This window comes from Ictidomys tridecemlineatus, chromosome 11, assembly GCF_052094955.1.
Source record: "Ictidomys tridecemlineatus isolate mIctTri1 chromosome 11, mIctTri1.hap1, whole genome shotgun sequence".
In the NCBI taxonomy this organism is placed as follows: domain Eukaryota; kingdom Metazoa; phylum Chordata; class Mammalia; order Rodentia; family Sciuridae; genus Ictidomys; species Ictidomys tridecemlineatus.
The window spans coordinates 10,799,324-10,816,077 of record NC_135487.1 but is presented as its reverse complement, the minus strand read 5'-3'; the positions used below and the strand labels follow the sequence as shown (position 1 = coordinate 10,816,077).

The following is a 16,754-nucleotide window of genomic DNA, read 5'->3' as shown; positions in this document are numbered from 1 at the left end:
CGGGGTCCTCCGGGTGGGTGGCCTCCTCCTCCTCCACTCCAGCAGGCCCTTCATGAAGCCCTGCCAGGCGTATCCCAGTGACTCTGGGCCCCCGCCAGCCTCCTCCGGGCTCCTGACTGCTTCTGCGTGAGGGTACAGCTCCCGCCCTGGCCCGGCCAATGGCCCCAGGATCGAGCCCTGCCCCCATGGGCGCCCTGGCCCCCGCCACTGGGCCCTGCCCAGTCCTGCCGGTCCCCACCATGGACCTGGGCTGGAGGCGGCCGGAGCTTTTGCCCCAGAGCAACGACAGGAGCCTGAGCTACACCAAGGCACGGTAGGCGCCACCCCAGCCCCGGCCTCGTCCCTGTCTCTGCACCTGCCTGCTCCCTCCTAGGCTGTCCCCTGGGTACTTCCCAGCCGTGTCCCCCTGGTCTCTGTTTCCTTTCCGGCTGGTCCTCCTCGCCCTCGGCCTCGCTCCCCTCTGGCTCCTGTTCCCGTCACTCTTGCCCCCACCCCGCAGGGCTATTGCCATGACCCCCTCTGTCCTGGCTTCCCCTCCCCCTCCGATGGCCATTGGCGGTGGCCCTGCGCCGCAGTGGCAACATCCAGTGCTCCGCAGGCAGGAGCTGGAGGAGCGCAACCTCCTCAAGCTGTACCAGAGCTGCGAGGAGTGGTCGGAGGAGCACCTCACCCAGAAGCAGGAGGAAGGTGAGCACTCCCAGGCCCAGTACTGCTGCCCCCAAGCCCCACGGCCCTGGGTGGGGCCCCGGGGTTATCTGCAGGTGGCCTGGGCACAGGGGCGTGGGAGGTGGCCCCAGCCCGCAGCGCTGTGCCCACTGACTTCTCTGACTTGAGGTCTGGGCTCTGCCAGCTCCAGGGGGACGAGGTCCTGCAGAGCCCGGTGGGCTTCAGAGGCTGTGTGGCCTCACCCCAAGCTGCTCTAATTGTCCTCTTGGCAGGAAGCTCGGGCGGGACACAGTGCTCCCAGGCCCCGGCCTATCCTAGACAGTCCCTCTCCATCGACAAGGCCACCTGCCTTAGACAGGTCCCCGTTTCCCACCCCCAAATTTAAAAGCTCTGAAGCTCCGCCCTGGAAGTCACCTGTGCCCTCGGCTTGTCCGTGGGGCTGGGCCGCGGTACCTCGACCCCTGACATCTTAAAAGAACAGGTGTGCGTCCTCCTCCCTTGTCTTCCTTTGCAAAGTGTGGGACCCTCTTGGACAAAGCAGCCCTCCCCCTGCCTTCCTCACATGCTGTCATAGGCTCCAGGGCAATGACCTCGTCCTTTTAGCATCAAAACTGCATAGCTAGCCGGCCAGTGGCTTGAGAGGCTGAGGCAGGAGGATGGTGAGTTCAAAGCCAGCCTCAGCAAAAGTGAGGCACTAAGCAACTCAGTGAGACCCTGTCTCTAAATAAAATACAAAGTAGGGCTGGGGAATGTGGCTCAGTGGTCGAGTGCCCCTGAGTTCAATCCCTGGTACCACCCACCCCCCAAAAAAACAAAACAAACCTCCATAGCTACCCATCACTGCCTAGCAGGGGTCCTCTTCCAAGCACAGACCCAGCTCCTCGAGTTGTCACGAACAACTTGCGGTTTTGACACGGAGGCTCAGGGTTCCCACCTCGACCATCAGTCCCTGTCTGGGGAAGAAAGAGGTGATTTCTCTGCTCCAGTGGCTCAAGCCACTGGGCATTTTGAGTTTTGTTGGTTAGTTTTTGTGCTGGGGACGGCAAGGCGCATGTGCTGAGCAGGTGTCCTAACCTGACCTACGCCCAGCCGTCCTGGGACACTCTGAACCTTCACTTCTGATTTGGGAGCTGTTCTGTTCCTTCCTGTGGTGTCTGCCAGGGCAGGCCAGCTCACCCCACCCTGTCCCCACCATCCCCTTCCCATGGTTCACCTCTGCTGGGCACCTGCAGCATACAGTGATACAGTCACAAAGTAGCCCCAGGAGGGCTTCTGCCTATCACACAAGACACAGAACCACGGCTCAGGACGATGGCGACCTGCCTGTGGAGCTGCATCGGTCAGCTCGGGCTACCAAACCCACGTACCCCCAGGCTGGCTGGCCCCAGGGCATTTATTTCCTCACAGTCCTGGAGGCTGGGGGGTCCAAGGCTGGGTTGGTGTCCCCGACGCCTCTCTCCTGGGCTTGCAGGTGGCTGCCTTCTTGCCGTGTCCTCCCCAGCCTTCCCTCTGTGCATGCACATCCCCAAGATCCTTGTGTGTCCGAATTTCCTTTTGCTCTGTGAGGACACCAATCAGATCCGATCAGCGCCACCCTGATCACCTCGTTTTCACTTAACCCCTTCTTTAAAGGCTCTATTTCCTACACAGTCACAAGGTGAGGTGTGTGGAGGTTAGAACTTCAGCATGTGAATTTGGGGACACAGCTCAGCCATCAGCAGCAGCCCAGTTTGTTCAATGACAGAGCCAGTCACCAGGCTCTCTGACCAGGCTCTGCTGACCGGGCTCTGCTACAGGCTGAGAGGCCCGAGGCTGCCCGTCTTGACCCCTCTGGCCTCTCCTCTCAGTGTGCATGGCTCTGGGACTTTCTCGGTGAGCTTCCTGTCCCTTGCTCTGGCCCAGAACACTGATGCTACCCTGGAAGCCATTTCCACACAAAGGAGTGCAGACACCAACTCAAGGACATAGGCTTAGACTCAAAAGGAGTCACCCCTCCTCTGGGCCCAGTTTCCCCTCTTTACAAAGGGAGTCAGAATTCTGCTCCATAGGACGACGGAGGGACTAAGAACCTGGGCATGGCATAAAGTGTCCTGAAGGAGGGTAGGGGTGCTCCTGTCACCAAATACGTCACCAGTGAGATGAGTTTTTGCCATCCTGGCTTCTTGGTATCCATAATTGAACCCCGAGGTGCTTAACCACTGAGACGAGTCCCCAGCCCTTCTTTATTTTAAGTGGCTGAGGCTGGTTTTGAACTTGTGATCCTCCTGCCTTGGCCTCCTGATTTGGCTTACAGCTTGGGCCTCGGTGTCCACCCGAGTTTTGCTCTTCTAATTATCGTTGTCCTCATCTGTTCACGGTAGTAGAGGACTTGGGGCAGGAGGGTGTCTGAAAAAGACGGGGTGCCCCTCCCCGGGTAACCTGCTCTCCTCACAGCCTTCCGCAGCTACTTTGAGATCTTCAACGGCCCTGGCGAGGTGGACGCGCAGAGCCTCAAGAACATGCTGCTCCTGGTGGGCTTCTCCCTGACGCCGGCCCAGGTGGAGGACGTCCTGATGAGCGCCGACGTGGACGGTGAGGAGCTGGCTGTGGCTGAGAGCCCGCGCAGGCGCATCGCGGCCCCGCGCCTGCAGGATGGGTGCTTGGTTTAAGGCGCCACTGTGACAATCTAGCTATTCTCTGTACATCTTGGGCAGGGGACCCTGTCCTGCATTTTCATTGAGCCCTGGATCCCACAAATTAGGTAGCAGATCCTGGTGCCAGGAGCCGAGGCTCCCTGAGCACCTGTTCAGTGCCAGCTTCTGGGGACCCAAAGATGACCAAAACCTACTCCTGACCCAGGGTGGTGGGGATCTCGGGATCTCTTCCCTTCAGCTTCCAGTGCAAGCTCCACCACGTGTTCCTCCTCTGCTCAGTCACTCCCTTTACCAGCCGTGCGACCTTGGCCAAGTCACGGAACTTCCTGAACCCTCAGTTTCTCCTTCTGTAAAATGGGGTTGATTACGGTCCCTGTCTCATCAGGCTTTTGCATAACCCAGGCCAAGTACTGAGCACAGGGTATGGGAGACAGTAACTGCTAATATATTCATCCAGTAAGTATTCACTAAGTGCTTACTGTGTGTCCGTTTCTATTTGGGGCACTGAGGATAAAAAGACGTGTAGGACTCATCTTGCAGCCCTCAAGGGGCTCACGGACACAGTGCTGTTGGGCCAGGGCTGATAAAAGTTAAGAGGCATTGGGCTGGGGAAACAGCTCAGTTGGTAGGGTGCTCGCCTTGCATGAGTAGAGTTGCAGGGTGGTGAAGAGGAGTCCAGGCAGAGGATACAGCATGTGCAAAGGCCCTGGGCAAGGAACAAAGTGGCTCCCTGGGAAAGCAGGTTGGTAGTGCCTGGGAGCTTGGCACAGAGTGAGGCTGGACACAGGTGACAAGGGGATCCTTGCAGGGACCTGAAGGCCCAGGGGGGAATCTCATGGGTGTGTGTTCTTGTGCAGTGACAAGCTCTCAGTAACAACAATAATAGTCACTGGAATTTAGTGAGCATCTAACATATACATGGCCTGTTCTAAGCACTTGACTTCGTTTTTATCGCCCATGAGACAGGTATTATGATTATCTGCACTCTAAAGAAAACGAAAGCTACTGGGCTTAAGAGACTTGGCCAAGGTCACCTGGGTAGGAAGAGGTAGTCCTGGGATGTGAACTCAAAGCACAAATGGTAGTGGCTTCTACCCCAGGAGGTTTTCCTCGTAGCCTTCTACTTCCTTATGCACACCATGCAGTGAAGGCCCATTACTTTTATAATCCGACCCACTGAGTGCCTGCGGGTCACTGTGCCTGCGTTGGGCTGTCTGGACGCGCTCTGGGCCCCGCCCACCCTGTCCCTCTTCTGGCCTTCACAGGAGACGGTCATGTGGACTTCAAAGACTTCTTGGCTGTGATGACAGACAGCAAACGCTTCTTCTGCTCTGTGGGTGAGTAGGGATGGAACCAGGGCCTTTAGAGTTGGAGAGGGGACCCAAGAGGCTGACGTGGTGGTGGGGCAGTATCCAGGGCCACCCAGTGGTAATGGCAGCTACCATCCCATGTCCCCAGAACAGAATGCCCTGGCGAACATGGCTCCCCCGAACCCCCACACTCTGCTCTTTGAGATCCTGTCTCTGCTGGTGGAGATGCTGGCCTTGCCCGAGGCAGCCTTAGAGGAGATCACAAAGTGAGTGGGGCTGTTTGTTGGGGAGGAGGGTTGTGGACACAAAGGTGACAATCTAGTGTTTTGGCAGTGTTAAGACCCTGTTAAGATTCTTAGTTGCAAGCAAAAGAAACTCAAAGAAAATTGTCTTCAGCAACAGGGGAATGCATTGGCTCAAATAACTGGTTGGGCCTTCAGGAATGGCTGGATCCAGGAGAACAAATGTTATTGATAAGGTTTTATCTCTCCATCTCTCCTTTTCTATGCAACGGCTTCAAGCTGAGTTAGGCTCTCTCCAAGTGGGAAGAATGGCGACTGGTAGTCCCATCCTCACACCTTCCTATTTCCGCAACTTCAGCAGGAAGAATTCTTTTCTGTAAAAGCAATTTCAGCAAAGGAATCAGATGGACCCTGCCAGAGGACCCAGGGAGGGTGGGTGGGGGGGCAGTGGTGCATTTAAGGAAGAGATGGCTACACATAAAAGCTACTCAAACATCCAGGGCTAGAAGGAAAGGGTGAAAGTGGAAAGGCTCCCTTGATCTCCAAATACCAGTTTTGGACCCCGATCCTTTGTTTCTCATCTCATCTTTTGTTTCTCATCTTATTTTAATAGTTGATGCTCAATAAATGTTAGCTTTCAACAGAGGCGGCTGTGAGGATCAAATGAGATCAGAATGCAAAATGCACGGTGCTGAGTGCTCCACACAGAGTTTTTAAAGCTGTACCAGAGGAAGCCCTGGGGCCCAGTGGGAGGGAGAAAGGCTTTGCCTGTGCCTCTCCCTGGCCCCACAGCCCTGGGCAAGCCACTTGCTCATCTGTAGAACGGGGACCTATTTCCTCAACTCTTCAATGCGAGTGACAACATAAGAGCCAAGAGAACCAAGTCTAAAGACAGGGAAAGACTTTGGCTCTCTCAAAAACAGGCAGAGAAAGCACATTCGTTCTTCTTGAGTCTTTTTGTTCTATTCAGGCCTTCAACAGATTGGATAAGGCCCACTGCCCTGGGGAGGGGCATCTGCTCTACTCAGTCCACCAACTCAAATGCTAATCTCATTCAGAAGCTCTTTCCAGTCACCCACAGAAATGATGTTGAAGCAGGCTGGGCAGGCGCAGCAGTGCACATCTGTACTCCCAGAGGTCAGGAGGCTGAGGCAGGAGGATCTCGGGTTCAAGCCAACCTTAGCAACAGAGAAGCACTAAGCAACTCAGTGAGACCCTGTCTCTAAATAAAATACAAATAGGGCAGGGGATGTGGCTCAGTGAGTTCAATCCCTGGTACAAAAAAAAGAAAAAGAAAAAGAAAGAATGTTGAAGCAAGCAGCACCTCTTGGCCCAGTCCATGTAACTATATGTAACTATCACTCAGGGTTCAAAAATCAACAAACCCATACAAATCTGCTTCTGCAGCTAGGTTGGGGTAATCCCAATGGCTCAGGAAGCTGAGGTAGGGGGATGGCAAGTTCAAGGCCAGCCTCAGCAATTTAGCAAGGCTCTAGGCAACTAACTGAGACCCTATCTCAAATTTAAAAAATGAAAAATAGGGCTGGGGATGTGGCTCAAGCGGTAGCACGCTCACCTGGCATGCGTGCGGCCCGGGTTCGATCCTCAGCACCACATACCAACAAAGATGTTGTGTCCGCCGAGAACTAAAAAATAAATATTAAAAATTCTCTCTCTCTCTCTCTCTTTAAAAAAAATAAAATAAAATAAAAATAAAAAATGAAAAATGGGCTGGGGATGTGGCTGAGTGGTTGAGTGCCCCTGGGTTCAATCCTTGGTACCCAAAAAAAAAAAAAAAATTGTCACAATTACTTCTTTTGGTTAAGGCTATGAAGAAAATCTGACCTTCATGCAAGATGTAACTGAAAAAGAAAGGATTGTAATAACTTTTTCACTTAACAGCCATATTCAAGTGGATATTTTTTGACACTATACCAAACTTGAGGGTAGCACCAAAGGTTAGTTGCAATGCAGAATCTGAATCCATGAACTTTTCTTACTTTTTTTTAATATTTATTTTTTAGTAGTAGATGGACACAATATCTTTATTCTTTATATTTATGTGGTGCTAAAGATCAAATCCAATGCCTCATGCATGCTAGATGAGCACTCTACCACTGAGCCACAACCCCAGACCCTTTTCTTACTCTTTTAAATCAAAATCTTTTGATCTGTCTTGTGGTTTGAATGGATCTTCCCCTCTGAATGTTTCTGTAATGGTATGCCTTGGTCATTTGGAAAATGTGTATCTTCCAACTGTTGACACATTTCATTATAATTATATATTACATCTATATATTAATATTGCCACTAAGCTGATCAGCAGACTTTTTTTTTGTACCAGGGATTGAACCCAGAGGCACTCAACCACTTAGCTCCAGCACCCCCTTTTATTAATTTTTAAAATCTAAACAAAAGGGGGGAGGGGGATAGTAGAGGATAGGAAAGGTAGCAGAATACATCAGTCACTAGTATTGCATTATGTAAAAATGTGAATGTGTAACCTATGTGATTCTGCAATCTGTATTTGGGGTAAAAATGGGAGTTCATAACTCACTTGAAACTATTGTTCGAAGTATGATATGTCAAGAGCTTTGTAATGTTGTGAACAACCAATAAAAAAAAGAAAAAAATGTTTTAAATATATATTTTGAGTATTTTGAGGACAAAATACCTTTATTTTATTTATTTTTATGTGGTGCTGAGATTCGAACCCAGTGCCTCACACATGCTAGGCAAACACTCCACCACAGAGCCATATCCCCAACCTTTTTATATTTTATTTAGAGACAGGGTCTTGCTGAGTTGCTTAGGGCCTCGCTAAGTTGCTGAGGTTGGCTTTGAATTTGTCATCTTTCTGCCTCAGCCTCCCGGGTCACTGATATTATAGGCTTGTGCCACTGTGCCTAGCCACATCATTAAGTACCCAAAATGTCATATCTGGCTATAGTCCATTTTTCTTTTTTCCTTCTGGTACTGGGAATTGAACTCAGGGCCTTGAGTATGCTAGGCAAGTGCTATACCTCTGAGCTGTATCCCCTGCCTTGGTACATTCACTTTTAGTACTACAAATGATTTTATGTATGAATTTTATATGCCTATGATTGTGTATATATTCTCAAAATTGTTTTAATAAAAAATGCAAATGTCATTATAAGCAACAAATGCTGTCAGTTGTTTAACTTGAAGTGATGGGCTAACTTAATTTATAAGAAAATATCAGGGGATATGGCTAAGTTGGTAAAGTGTTTGCCTTGCATGCACAAGGCTCTGGGTTCAAAACCCAGCCCCCCCCCCCACACACACACACACAAAAAAATCAGTTAAATACTTAAGGATAAATAGCCATAGTTGTTTTTTTTTTTTTTTAAAGAAAGAGTGAGAGAGAATGAGAAAGAGAACTTTAATATTTATTTTTCAGTATTTGGCGGACACAACATCTTTGTTCGTATGTGGTGCTGAGGATCGAACCCGGGCCGCACGCATGCCAGGCGAGCGCGCTACCACTTGAGCCACATCCCCAGCCCCAGTTGTTTTTTTTTTGTTTGTTTGCTTTTCCTTTGCTGGAAATTGAACTCAGGGACACTTAACCACAGAACTATATCTGCAGCCTTTTTTTATATTTTATTTAGAGACATGATCTCAACAAGTTGCTTAGAGCCTCCCTAAGCTGCTGAGTCTGACTTCAAATTTGCCATCCTCCTGCCTCTGCCTCCGGAGCCACTGGGATTACCCAGCAGTGGCACTTCTTTGATCTGTGCCAGGACTCCATTGCTTTTTGTGGTCTTCATGCAAATGTCACACAAAGAGATATTTCCATTTTGTTCATACATTGATTTTGGTTTTTGGTACTGGGGGTTCTACCACTGAGCTACATCACCAGACCTTTTTATTTATAATTTTGTGATAGGGCCTCAAAAAATTGCTAAGGCTGGCCTTGAACTTGTAGTCCTCCTGATTCAGCCTCCTGAGTCGCTGGGTTTACAGTTGTGTGCTACTGCACCTGGCCGGCCATACATGATTTTCTTGATGTTAATGCCATTCTTTTGTTCCTTGAGCATCTGGTAAGACTGTTTTCAAGTCTTTGTCTAGTAGGCCTGCCATTGGCTCTTTTTCAGGAAGAGTTCTGGTACTTTTTTTCTTTGAAATGGATGTTTTGTGTTTGGGGCCATATCCTAGACATTTTGGTTGATAAACTTTTGTTTGTGTAGGCTTGGTTTCTTTCTTCATGAGAACATACTTGTGAAAAAAACCAGAGTTTCCTTGAGCCTCTCATGGATAAGACTCACTTCCCACCTTTCTCCTGTGGATTTTGGTTTTCAGCCCTGTTAGGTCAGGCCTATAGGAGACCTTATACCAGGGCAGGAGATCAGCAAACTCTGCGCCACTGGCCACATCCAGGCTACCTCATTTTTATTTATCTATGAATTCTTTCAAGCTACAATGACAAGAGTTGAGTAACTATGACGACATAGCCTGTGAAATCAAACAGATCTACCATCTGCTCCTCTGGAGCATGGGCCTTCCTCCTGGGACGTGGCTTTTCTGTATCTTGGCTGGCTGCTCTGGGCGCTGCTATTGACAGTAGATTGAGGTTTACGACTGGGACTGGACTGGAATCCACTGTCAACCTCAAGTATGTCTCCTCGGCTCTCAACCTCTCTAGCAAGCCCTAGCAACCTCACGTAGTGCAAGGGGTACAGGCGGGCGCCAACACATTCTGCATGATGTAAAATTATTGATTCATGTCCCAAATCCCAGTGACTAGGCAGGCTGTGGCAGGAGGATCACAACTTCCAAGATAGCCTGGTCAACTTAGGGACAGCTACTATTGAAATTAAAAGATTAAAAGGGCCAGGGATCAGGCTGGGGTTGTGGCTCAGAGGTAGAGCACTTGCCTAGCATGCATGAGGAACTGGGTTTGATCCTCAGCACCACAAAAAAATAAAATATACTGTGTCCACTTATAAGTAAAAAATAATATTTTAAAAAAGCAGGGGAGGGCAGGGATGTAGCTCAGTGCTAAGGGTGTTGCTGGGTTCAATCCCAGAAACACAAAAATAATTAATAAATTACTATAAAATCAAATTATTGATTTACTTTATTTTATAGTTATATGACTAGGTTTTCTATTGCTTCTTGAGCTAGGTTTGGTAATTTATATTTTTATAGGAATTCAACTAGTTTTTCTAGTTTTCATACATATTGGTCTAAAGTCTTCTATTCCTTATTTTTTTAAATTGATTTTTAAAATCAAGCTGTTTTCTTACTGTTGAGGTCTTTTGTTTTGTGGTGCTGGGAATTGAACCCAGGGCCTTGCGCATGCAAGGCAACCACTCTACCAACTGAGCTCTATCCTCAGCCCTTTCCTTATTTTCTTAAGGCTCCATTTGATCGGTAGTTCACGTTCTTCTATTAGGGTTTGTATTCAGCTACAATAAACGTCAGAAGACTTGTTTATAAACTTAAAGGTTTGCATTTTCTAGATTTACCGGTAGTTAACATTTTGCCACAAGTGCTTTATCATCCTCTTTCTTATATATATTTTCTCAGCCATTTGAGCTGAACATGTCATGTCCCCGAGCCCCTGATCTTTTCAATATGTTTCCTAATAATGACATTTTCTTACATATTCACAATATCTTTTCATTTTGGGAAATTTAACATTTATACAATACTATATATTATCTAATTTTCAGTTTTCATTCCAAATTTTTCCCGTTGTCTCACCAATGCCCTTTACAGGTTTTCCCCCCCCCCCCTAATTCGGGATCACACCATTAAATTGTTGTGGGTTTTTTTTTTTTGTTTTTTTTTTTTTAAGGTGGTGTTGGGGATGGAACCCAGGACCAGGCACTTGCTAGGCAAGCACTCCAGTACTGAACTACACCCCCAGTCCCAGTTTTATGTGATATTTTTGGTGCACCTGTGTTTTGACTGTGACCTGTTGTGTGAAGACAGGAGTAGAAATTTCCACTTGTGATGTCGTGCTGACTCTCAGAAAGTCGCAGATTTTGGGCCATTCTGGATATTTGGATTAGGGATGCTCCGTTTGCACTATGATTTAATTTCCTTTATTATTGTTATTCTTACTTTCTGAGTTGATAATTGCCTTGTTTTTTCTTTGTACTCATTGGCAATCTTCTGATATCTTCCCTGGAGTTTCTTTTTTTTCAAATCATGTTTAAGGAATTCTATTCCTAACTGAGCAACTCAGGGAGGCTGGGGCAGGAGGATCACAAGTTCAAGGCCAGCCTCAATTACTTAGCAAGACCCTGTTTCAAAATAAAACATAAAAAGAGCTTGGGGTTATAGCTCAGTGGTAGAGCACCTCTGGGTTCAATTCAGTAAAAAAAAAAAAATAGCCATTCCTGTTGTTTCAGGAAAAGTTGCACTTCAGGCTTGCTGGGAGGGAGCAGGGTGCGGGGCGCAGAGTTGCCTGGCACCCAGGACTCTGCTGCGCCCCAGGCATTTTATTCCTTTCCTTATTTGGATTCTCCATTTCCTGAATGTCTTTTTCTTTCTTTAAAATTATATATGACAGCAGAATCCATTACAATTCATATTACCATATAGAGCACATTTTTTCATATCTCTGGTTGTATACAAACTATACTCACACCATTGGTGTCTTCATACGTGTACATCTCATTCCACCATCTTAAAACTCTTTGCCCCCTCCCTTCCCCTGACTCCCCTTTGCCCTGTCTAGATTTCATCTAATCTTCAAATGCTCCCCTTGCCAACCCCAACATGAATCAGCCTCCTTATATCAGAAAGATTCAGCATTTGGTTTTTTGGGATTAACTAACTTCACTCAGCATTATATTCTCCAACTCCATCCATTCACCTGCAAATGCCATGATTTTATTCCACAGTTTCCTTATCCATTCATCCACTGCAGGGCATCTAGGTGGCTTCACAGTTTAGCTATTGTGAACTGTGCTGAATTAAACATTGATGTGGCTGTGTCCCTGTTGTATGCTGTTTTTAAGTCCTTTGGGTATAGACCGAGGAGTGGGATAGCTGGGCCAAATGGTGGTTCCATTCCAAGTTTTCCAAGAAATCTCCATTTTGCTTTCCATATTGGCTGCACCCTTTTGCAGTCCCACCAGCAGCGTGTGAGTGTGCCTTTCCCCACATCCCCAACATTTACTGCTGTTTGTGTTCTTAATAGCTGCCACTCTGAATGTCTTTCTTGACATATTCCCTCCTCCTTTTTAAAACGGGAACATATTTTCCTGGTAGTTTTCTTGGGCTAGAAAGACACTGAAGAACACTGCCTTCAAAATTTCTGTTAAGCCACAGTAATGCAGTATGAACTGGCTGTCCCTTAAGGCATTTGAACTGCCATGGTGGGACCTCGCTTCAGTCTTCCTTCCCCCCAGCTTCTCCTGGAGGTCAGATCTGTCTTCTAGATGTATACTGTGCCTTTCTTTTTTGACTTATGCTTTCAATTGGGAAGGACATGTCCTCCAGCATTTTAAAATTTCCGTATGACTACCAATTTGTTTCTTCTGCCCTCACTTACTGCATAGTTGAGCTGGGTATAGAATCCGAGGTTGGTATGGGCGTTAAGGATTAAGCCTCAATAGACTACAGTTCAATGAGACAGGAGTTCTATGTTGACGGTGGAGGGAGCAGCGTGCCGGGAGCAGAGTTGCCCGGGCTCCCATTTTCTTGCCAATGTATTGTTGTACCCTTTGCTAAGTCAGTGCTAAACTACTTATCAGCAACCTTGAGTTCAAGCCCCCAGGAAACGGAAAAGAAGAGAGCCAGGCGGTTTCCTTTAACATTGTGACTGAGAAAGTTACACTTTGCTCATGTCCTGTCAAGCTTCATCTTACAGGTTGCCTTTGGGTGTCTGGACCCACATCCCCATGACAGGCTGGTGGATTAGTTTCCCATCTTCTGTAAGGTTTATTGAAATCCCGAGTCCAGGCCGCAAGGGACAGGTAGAGGCTGAAGCACAGCTGCCACTCCAATCACCAGGCCTTCCCAAAACAGAAGCCTTAGGCATGCCCACCCCTCACCACTGCCCATCAAGCCAGATGACGTGGCCCTGCCATTTTGTGCCTATGACTCTTCCCATCCCCACAAACCAGGCTTCAACCACTCCTGCCTCCAGGGCTCACTGGGCTCTTCCTCATCACTGGCAGGAATTTCCGCAGGAATCCACTGGGTTTGGCCCTCCCCTTATTCTGATCAAACATCATCTCTGACACCCTCACTGACCACCCGGAGCAAACTCCCCCCACCGCTCCCCCTGCCCTTTCCCATTTCCTCGGAGCGCCCACCATTCCTTGGTGGTATTGTGTTTTCACTTGTACATGGTCTGCCTCTCCCATAGGCTTGTATGCAGGTAGCTGATTTGGGAAGTGTTTCCAAGGAAAGGAGGAAGAAAAGGGGTGACAGCAACAGAGGGAGACAATACAAGGACATGTCACTGGGTCAGGTGTGCACTGTGTGTCCTGGGGAACCACAAAGGGTGGCCCAGGGGAAGGAGAAAGTCTTAAACCTTAGCCACTAACTCCTTAGCCAAGAGTGGCCCCCGATGTACTCCTCTGTATCTGTAGGTTGCATGTGTCAGAGAAGCCCAGGCAGGACTTAGGTGGCCCTATGGACCGTCCCTGGGCAAAGCTACAAGCTGTTGCAGAAGTGGTTGTGGTGGCTGTGTCTGGAATAACAAGTGGGGCTGAGACAAGGACACAGGGACCCTGCGAGGTCAACCACTCAACCACTCTTGTGGGCAGCACACAGTGGCCACTCGGTGAATATTTACTGAATGAGTGGTGCTGCGGCGCACTGAGAAGCCAAGAAACAGAGCTAAGAAACGGGGTCGGGAGTGACGGTGCACACCCGAAACCCCAAGGACTGGGGAGAGTGAGACAGGAGGTTTGCAAGTCGGAGGCCAGCCTCAGCAACTTTGTAAGACCCTGTCTCCAAATAAAAAATAAAAGACTGGAGCTGGGGTGTAGCTCAGTGGTAGAGCACTGGCCTAACATGGGTGAGGCCTGGGTTCAATCCTCAGCACCACATAAAAATAAATAATGTGTTTCTCTACAACTAAAAAATAATAATAATAAAAGAGACTGGGTTTGAGGCTCAGTGGTAAAGTACCTGTGGGTTCAATCTTTAGTTTCAAAAAAAGAAAGACGCCGTGTCTGAGGTTCTGGTGGGTAAGTAACAGCAGCGAGGGGTGGTGCAGTTAAGGATCGAGGGTTTCTGGAGTTGAGCAGGAGTGGACTGTGCAGCTCATTTATATGCAGTTGCATGTGTAAGTAAAGATATCAGTGGCCAAAACCATGGGTAACCATGGGTAACTCATGCGTGACGTACCAAGCTCTCTGTGCACAGTTGGTGGCAAGTGCCTGACAGGCCTTGTCATCTGACCCACTGCACATGGAGTGTGCCATTGCCAACCCGGGAGAAACCAGAAGCTCAGAGAATTCGAGTAACTTGGAGTGACAGGGTCAACAAACATCTCCCCATCTTACACAGGGGCACTGAGCCCAAGCAGGGCGGCACTGCTCACGGACAGGAAGGGCAGGGCACAGCGGACTCAACCACCTAGGTCTCCCGCCTCCTGGGCTGTGTGCCTGGCTCCAGAGCTGCCGAGGAACAGGGGCTCAGGAGGGGTGGGGATTAACCACACTGCCTCCCCAGCTACTACCAGAAGAAGCTGAAGGACGGCACCTGCAAAGCGCGAGAGATGGACTCAGCCATTGGCCGGCTGCGGTCACGCAAGAAGCTGCCCTACAACCCCCAGCAGGCAGACAGCTTTGAAATCTCAGAGCGGAAGGTCCTCAGGATCCTGAGTAGGATAAAGCAACAGAACTATGGTGAGGGTCCTGGGCCCACCAGGCTGGAGCAGGGGCTCGGCTCCGCTGCCCACCTCCCTCCTTTGCCCATGTCCCAAGGGAGCTGGGAGGTCTGCTTTCCTACCTTGGGCTTAACTATGTCCATCAGCAATTGGGCAGATGATCAGTCCCTTGCCTCTACCCCTGCTCCAGACGCCTCCCCTCCTGCCTTACCCCAGAGCACAGGTGTTCCTAAGAGCCAAGACTGGGAAGGGAGCAGCTATAGAGATTGGGAATCCCAGCTCATCACTGACTGAGCCCTGTGGTCAGTCACAGTGACAGGCCATCTGCAGATGTGCCAAGATTTAATCCTCATGAGCACCATTCGCCCCATTTTACAGAAGAGAAAAACTGAAACAGGAATTTAAGCAATCTGCCCAATTCCTCCCAGATAGCATGTTGGGATGGGTTTACACCCACATTTGATCCCCAAACCTGTGCTCTTCCCACTGAGCAACACTGCCTCCTTTGCCCAGGTATCATGTATTAGGCTCCTCAGTGTGACAAGCAATAGCTGGAAGTTCTGCAGCTTTTCTGGCGCACACCTGCCAGCCTTGGCCAGGACCCATCAAGAATGGAGTACATCTGCTCCTTTCAAAGCTGTGCTTAGTCTGCTCTGGGCCTGTGTCCAGCTGGATGCTTTGCAGTTATCTCCCCTTAAATCGTCATCAACTGTGAGCTGGCTACTGCTAGTGTTTCTGGTCTAGAGGCTCAGACAGCTCTGAGCAAAACCAGGATTTCACTTGAGTCCACCTGCCTCCCTAGCTGGCCTTACTCTAAAGCATTCCCTCTCCTGCCCGCTTCTTCACCAGCTGCCAACCTGCAGAGCCCCTATGCCCAGGTGCCCTGCATCCCGCTCTGTCCCCGGATGGACAAGAAGATGGTGCGGCGGAAGCAGGGCAACCACTATGTGCTAGACCAGTGTGCTTCCAGCAGCCTGAGCCCAGACATCCGCAGCCTCTTCTTCCCGTCAGGACCTCAAGGAAGCAGGTAGGTGTCCAAAGGGCCAGGGCCTCTGTCATGCCTCCTGCAAGAGGCCCCTGGCCTAAGGCCTGGAAAATCCAACCTTCCAAGAGGTGATCCCTGGGGGACTGCTTCCTCGAGGGAGAAGGGAGAGGAATAGGAGGGGAAGCACTAATCTGTGTACCAGGTAGATGAGGGCACTAAGCCTTCTTGTGCCCAGCACTCAGTGACACCCACCATCTTTCCTGGGCTGGCACTACCCCATTTCCACACAGGAAAACTTAACTTTGAACTTTTCTCCCAAGCCTTGCTCTAAATTATGAATAGCAGGCATAGCAACTGGGCAGGGGTGTGTCTCTTGCAGCAGGTCCCCTTGAAGAAAAAGGACTCTGGACTTAAGAGTTAGGCCCAAGTCCCATAGCTGGCTCCATCGCCTCCAGGTCTCTCCCCTGAGCACACAGGGACAACAGAGCCTGGCAGGATTGTGCAGAGAGCCAAAGACCTCCCTTCTGTCCCACCCCCCTGCCCAGGGAACACAGCTCCGACAGTGGCAAGTGGCTTGGCTCTCTGCCAGCTCGAACCCACTAACCCTCTGGAGTCCTGATGGAGCAGTTCAAGGCCTGCAGACAGATGGGCCATCAGGCAGGGGTGGCTACTGGAGTTGGCTTTTATGGCCTGGTAAGCCAATAAACACCAAGAACCTCAGCCTCTGTGCCTGGCGCCAGGGAAGGTCCCCAGACTTTCACCTCCCTCCCAGGCCCTCCCAGTCCCCTCAGGCTTGAGGCAAGGCTTGACTCAAGCCCTGCCCGGGGCTGGGGCTCCTGCTGCAGGTGCCCTGGTATGTCGAGTCTTGGCCTCCGTGCACTCTTGATGCACAGTGGGGCCCTCTTCAGACGAGTGTCTCCCCTTTGGACTGAGAGCCCCACAAAGGCAGTGGTGAATGTAAGCCAAGTCCCTGGGAAAGTCACGGGCCTCGTGGAAGGGCAGGAAGTGGCCCCAGTCACCATCTTCCTGACAGAACCCATGGATGCAGGGTCTCTTTCCCTGAAGTACTAAGAAATGGAGCCTTTGTCCCCAGAT

General features: G+C 49.6%; 1 protein-coding gene across 1 annotated transcript in view; it reads left to right on the top strand.

Annotated features, from left to right (window-relative positions):
* Positions 1–16,699, top strand: part of Spata21 (spermatogenesis associated 21) — a 29,418-nt gene extending 12,719 nt beyond the window's left edge. Inside the window, exons 7-14 of the mRNA XM_078027746.1 lie at positions 139–313; positions 599–687; positions 3,100–3,237; positions 4,565–4,636; positions 4,758–4,875; positions 14,518–14,693; positions 15,524–15,701; positions 16,205–16,699. Of these exons, the coding sequence (XP_077883872.1) occupies positions 139–313; positions 599–687; positions 3,100–3,237; positions 4,565–4,636; positions 4,758–4,875; positions 14,518–14,693; positions 15,524–15,701; positions 16,205–16,262 (1,004 nt within the window). The 3' untranslated portion in view covers positions 16,263–16,699. The remainder of the gene's footprint in view (positions 1–138; positions 314–598; positions 688–3,099; positions 3,238–4,564; positions 4,637–4,757; positions 4,876–14,517; positions 14,694–15,523; positions 15,702–16,204) is intronic.
* Positions 16,700–16,754: the final 55 nt, after the last annotated feature.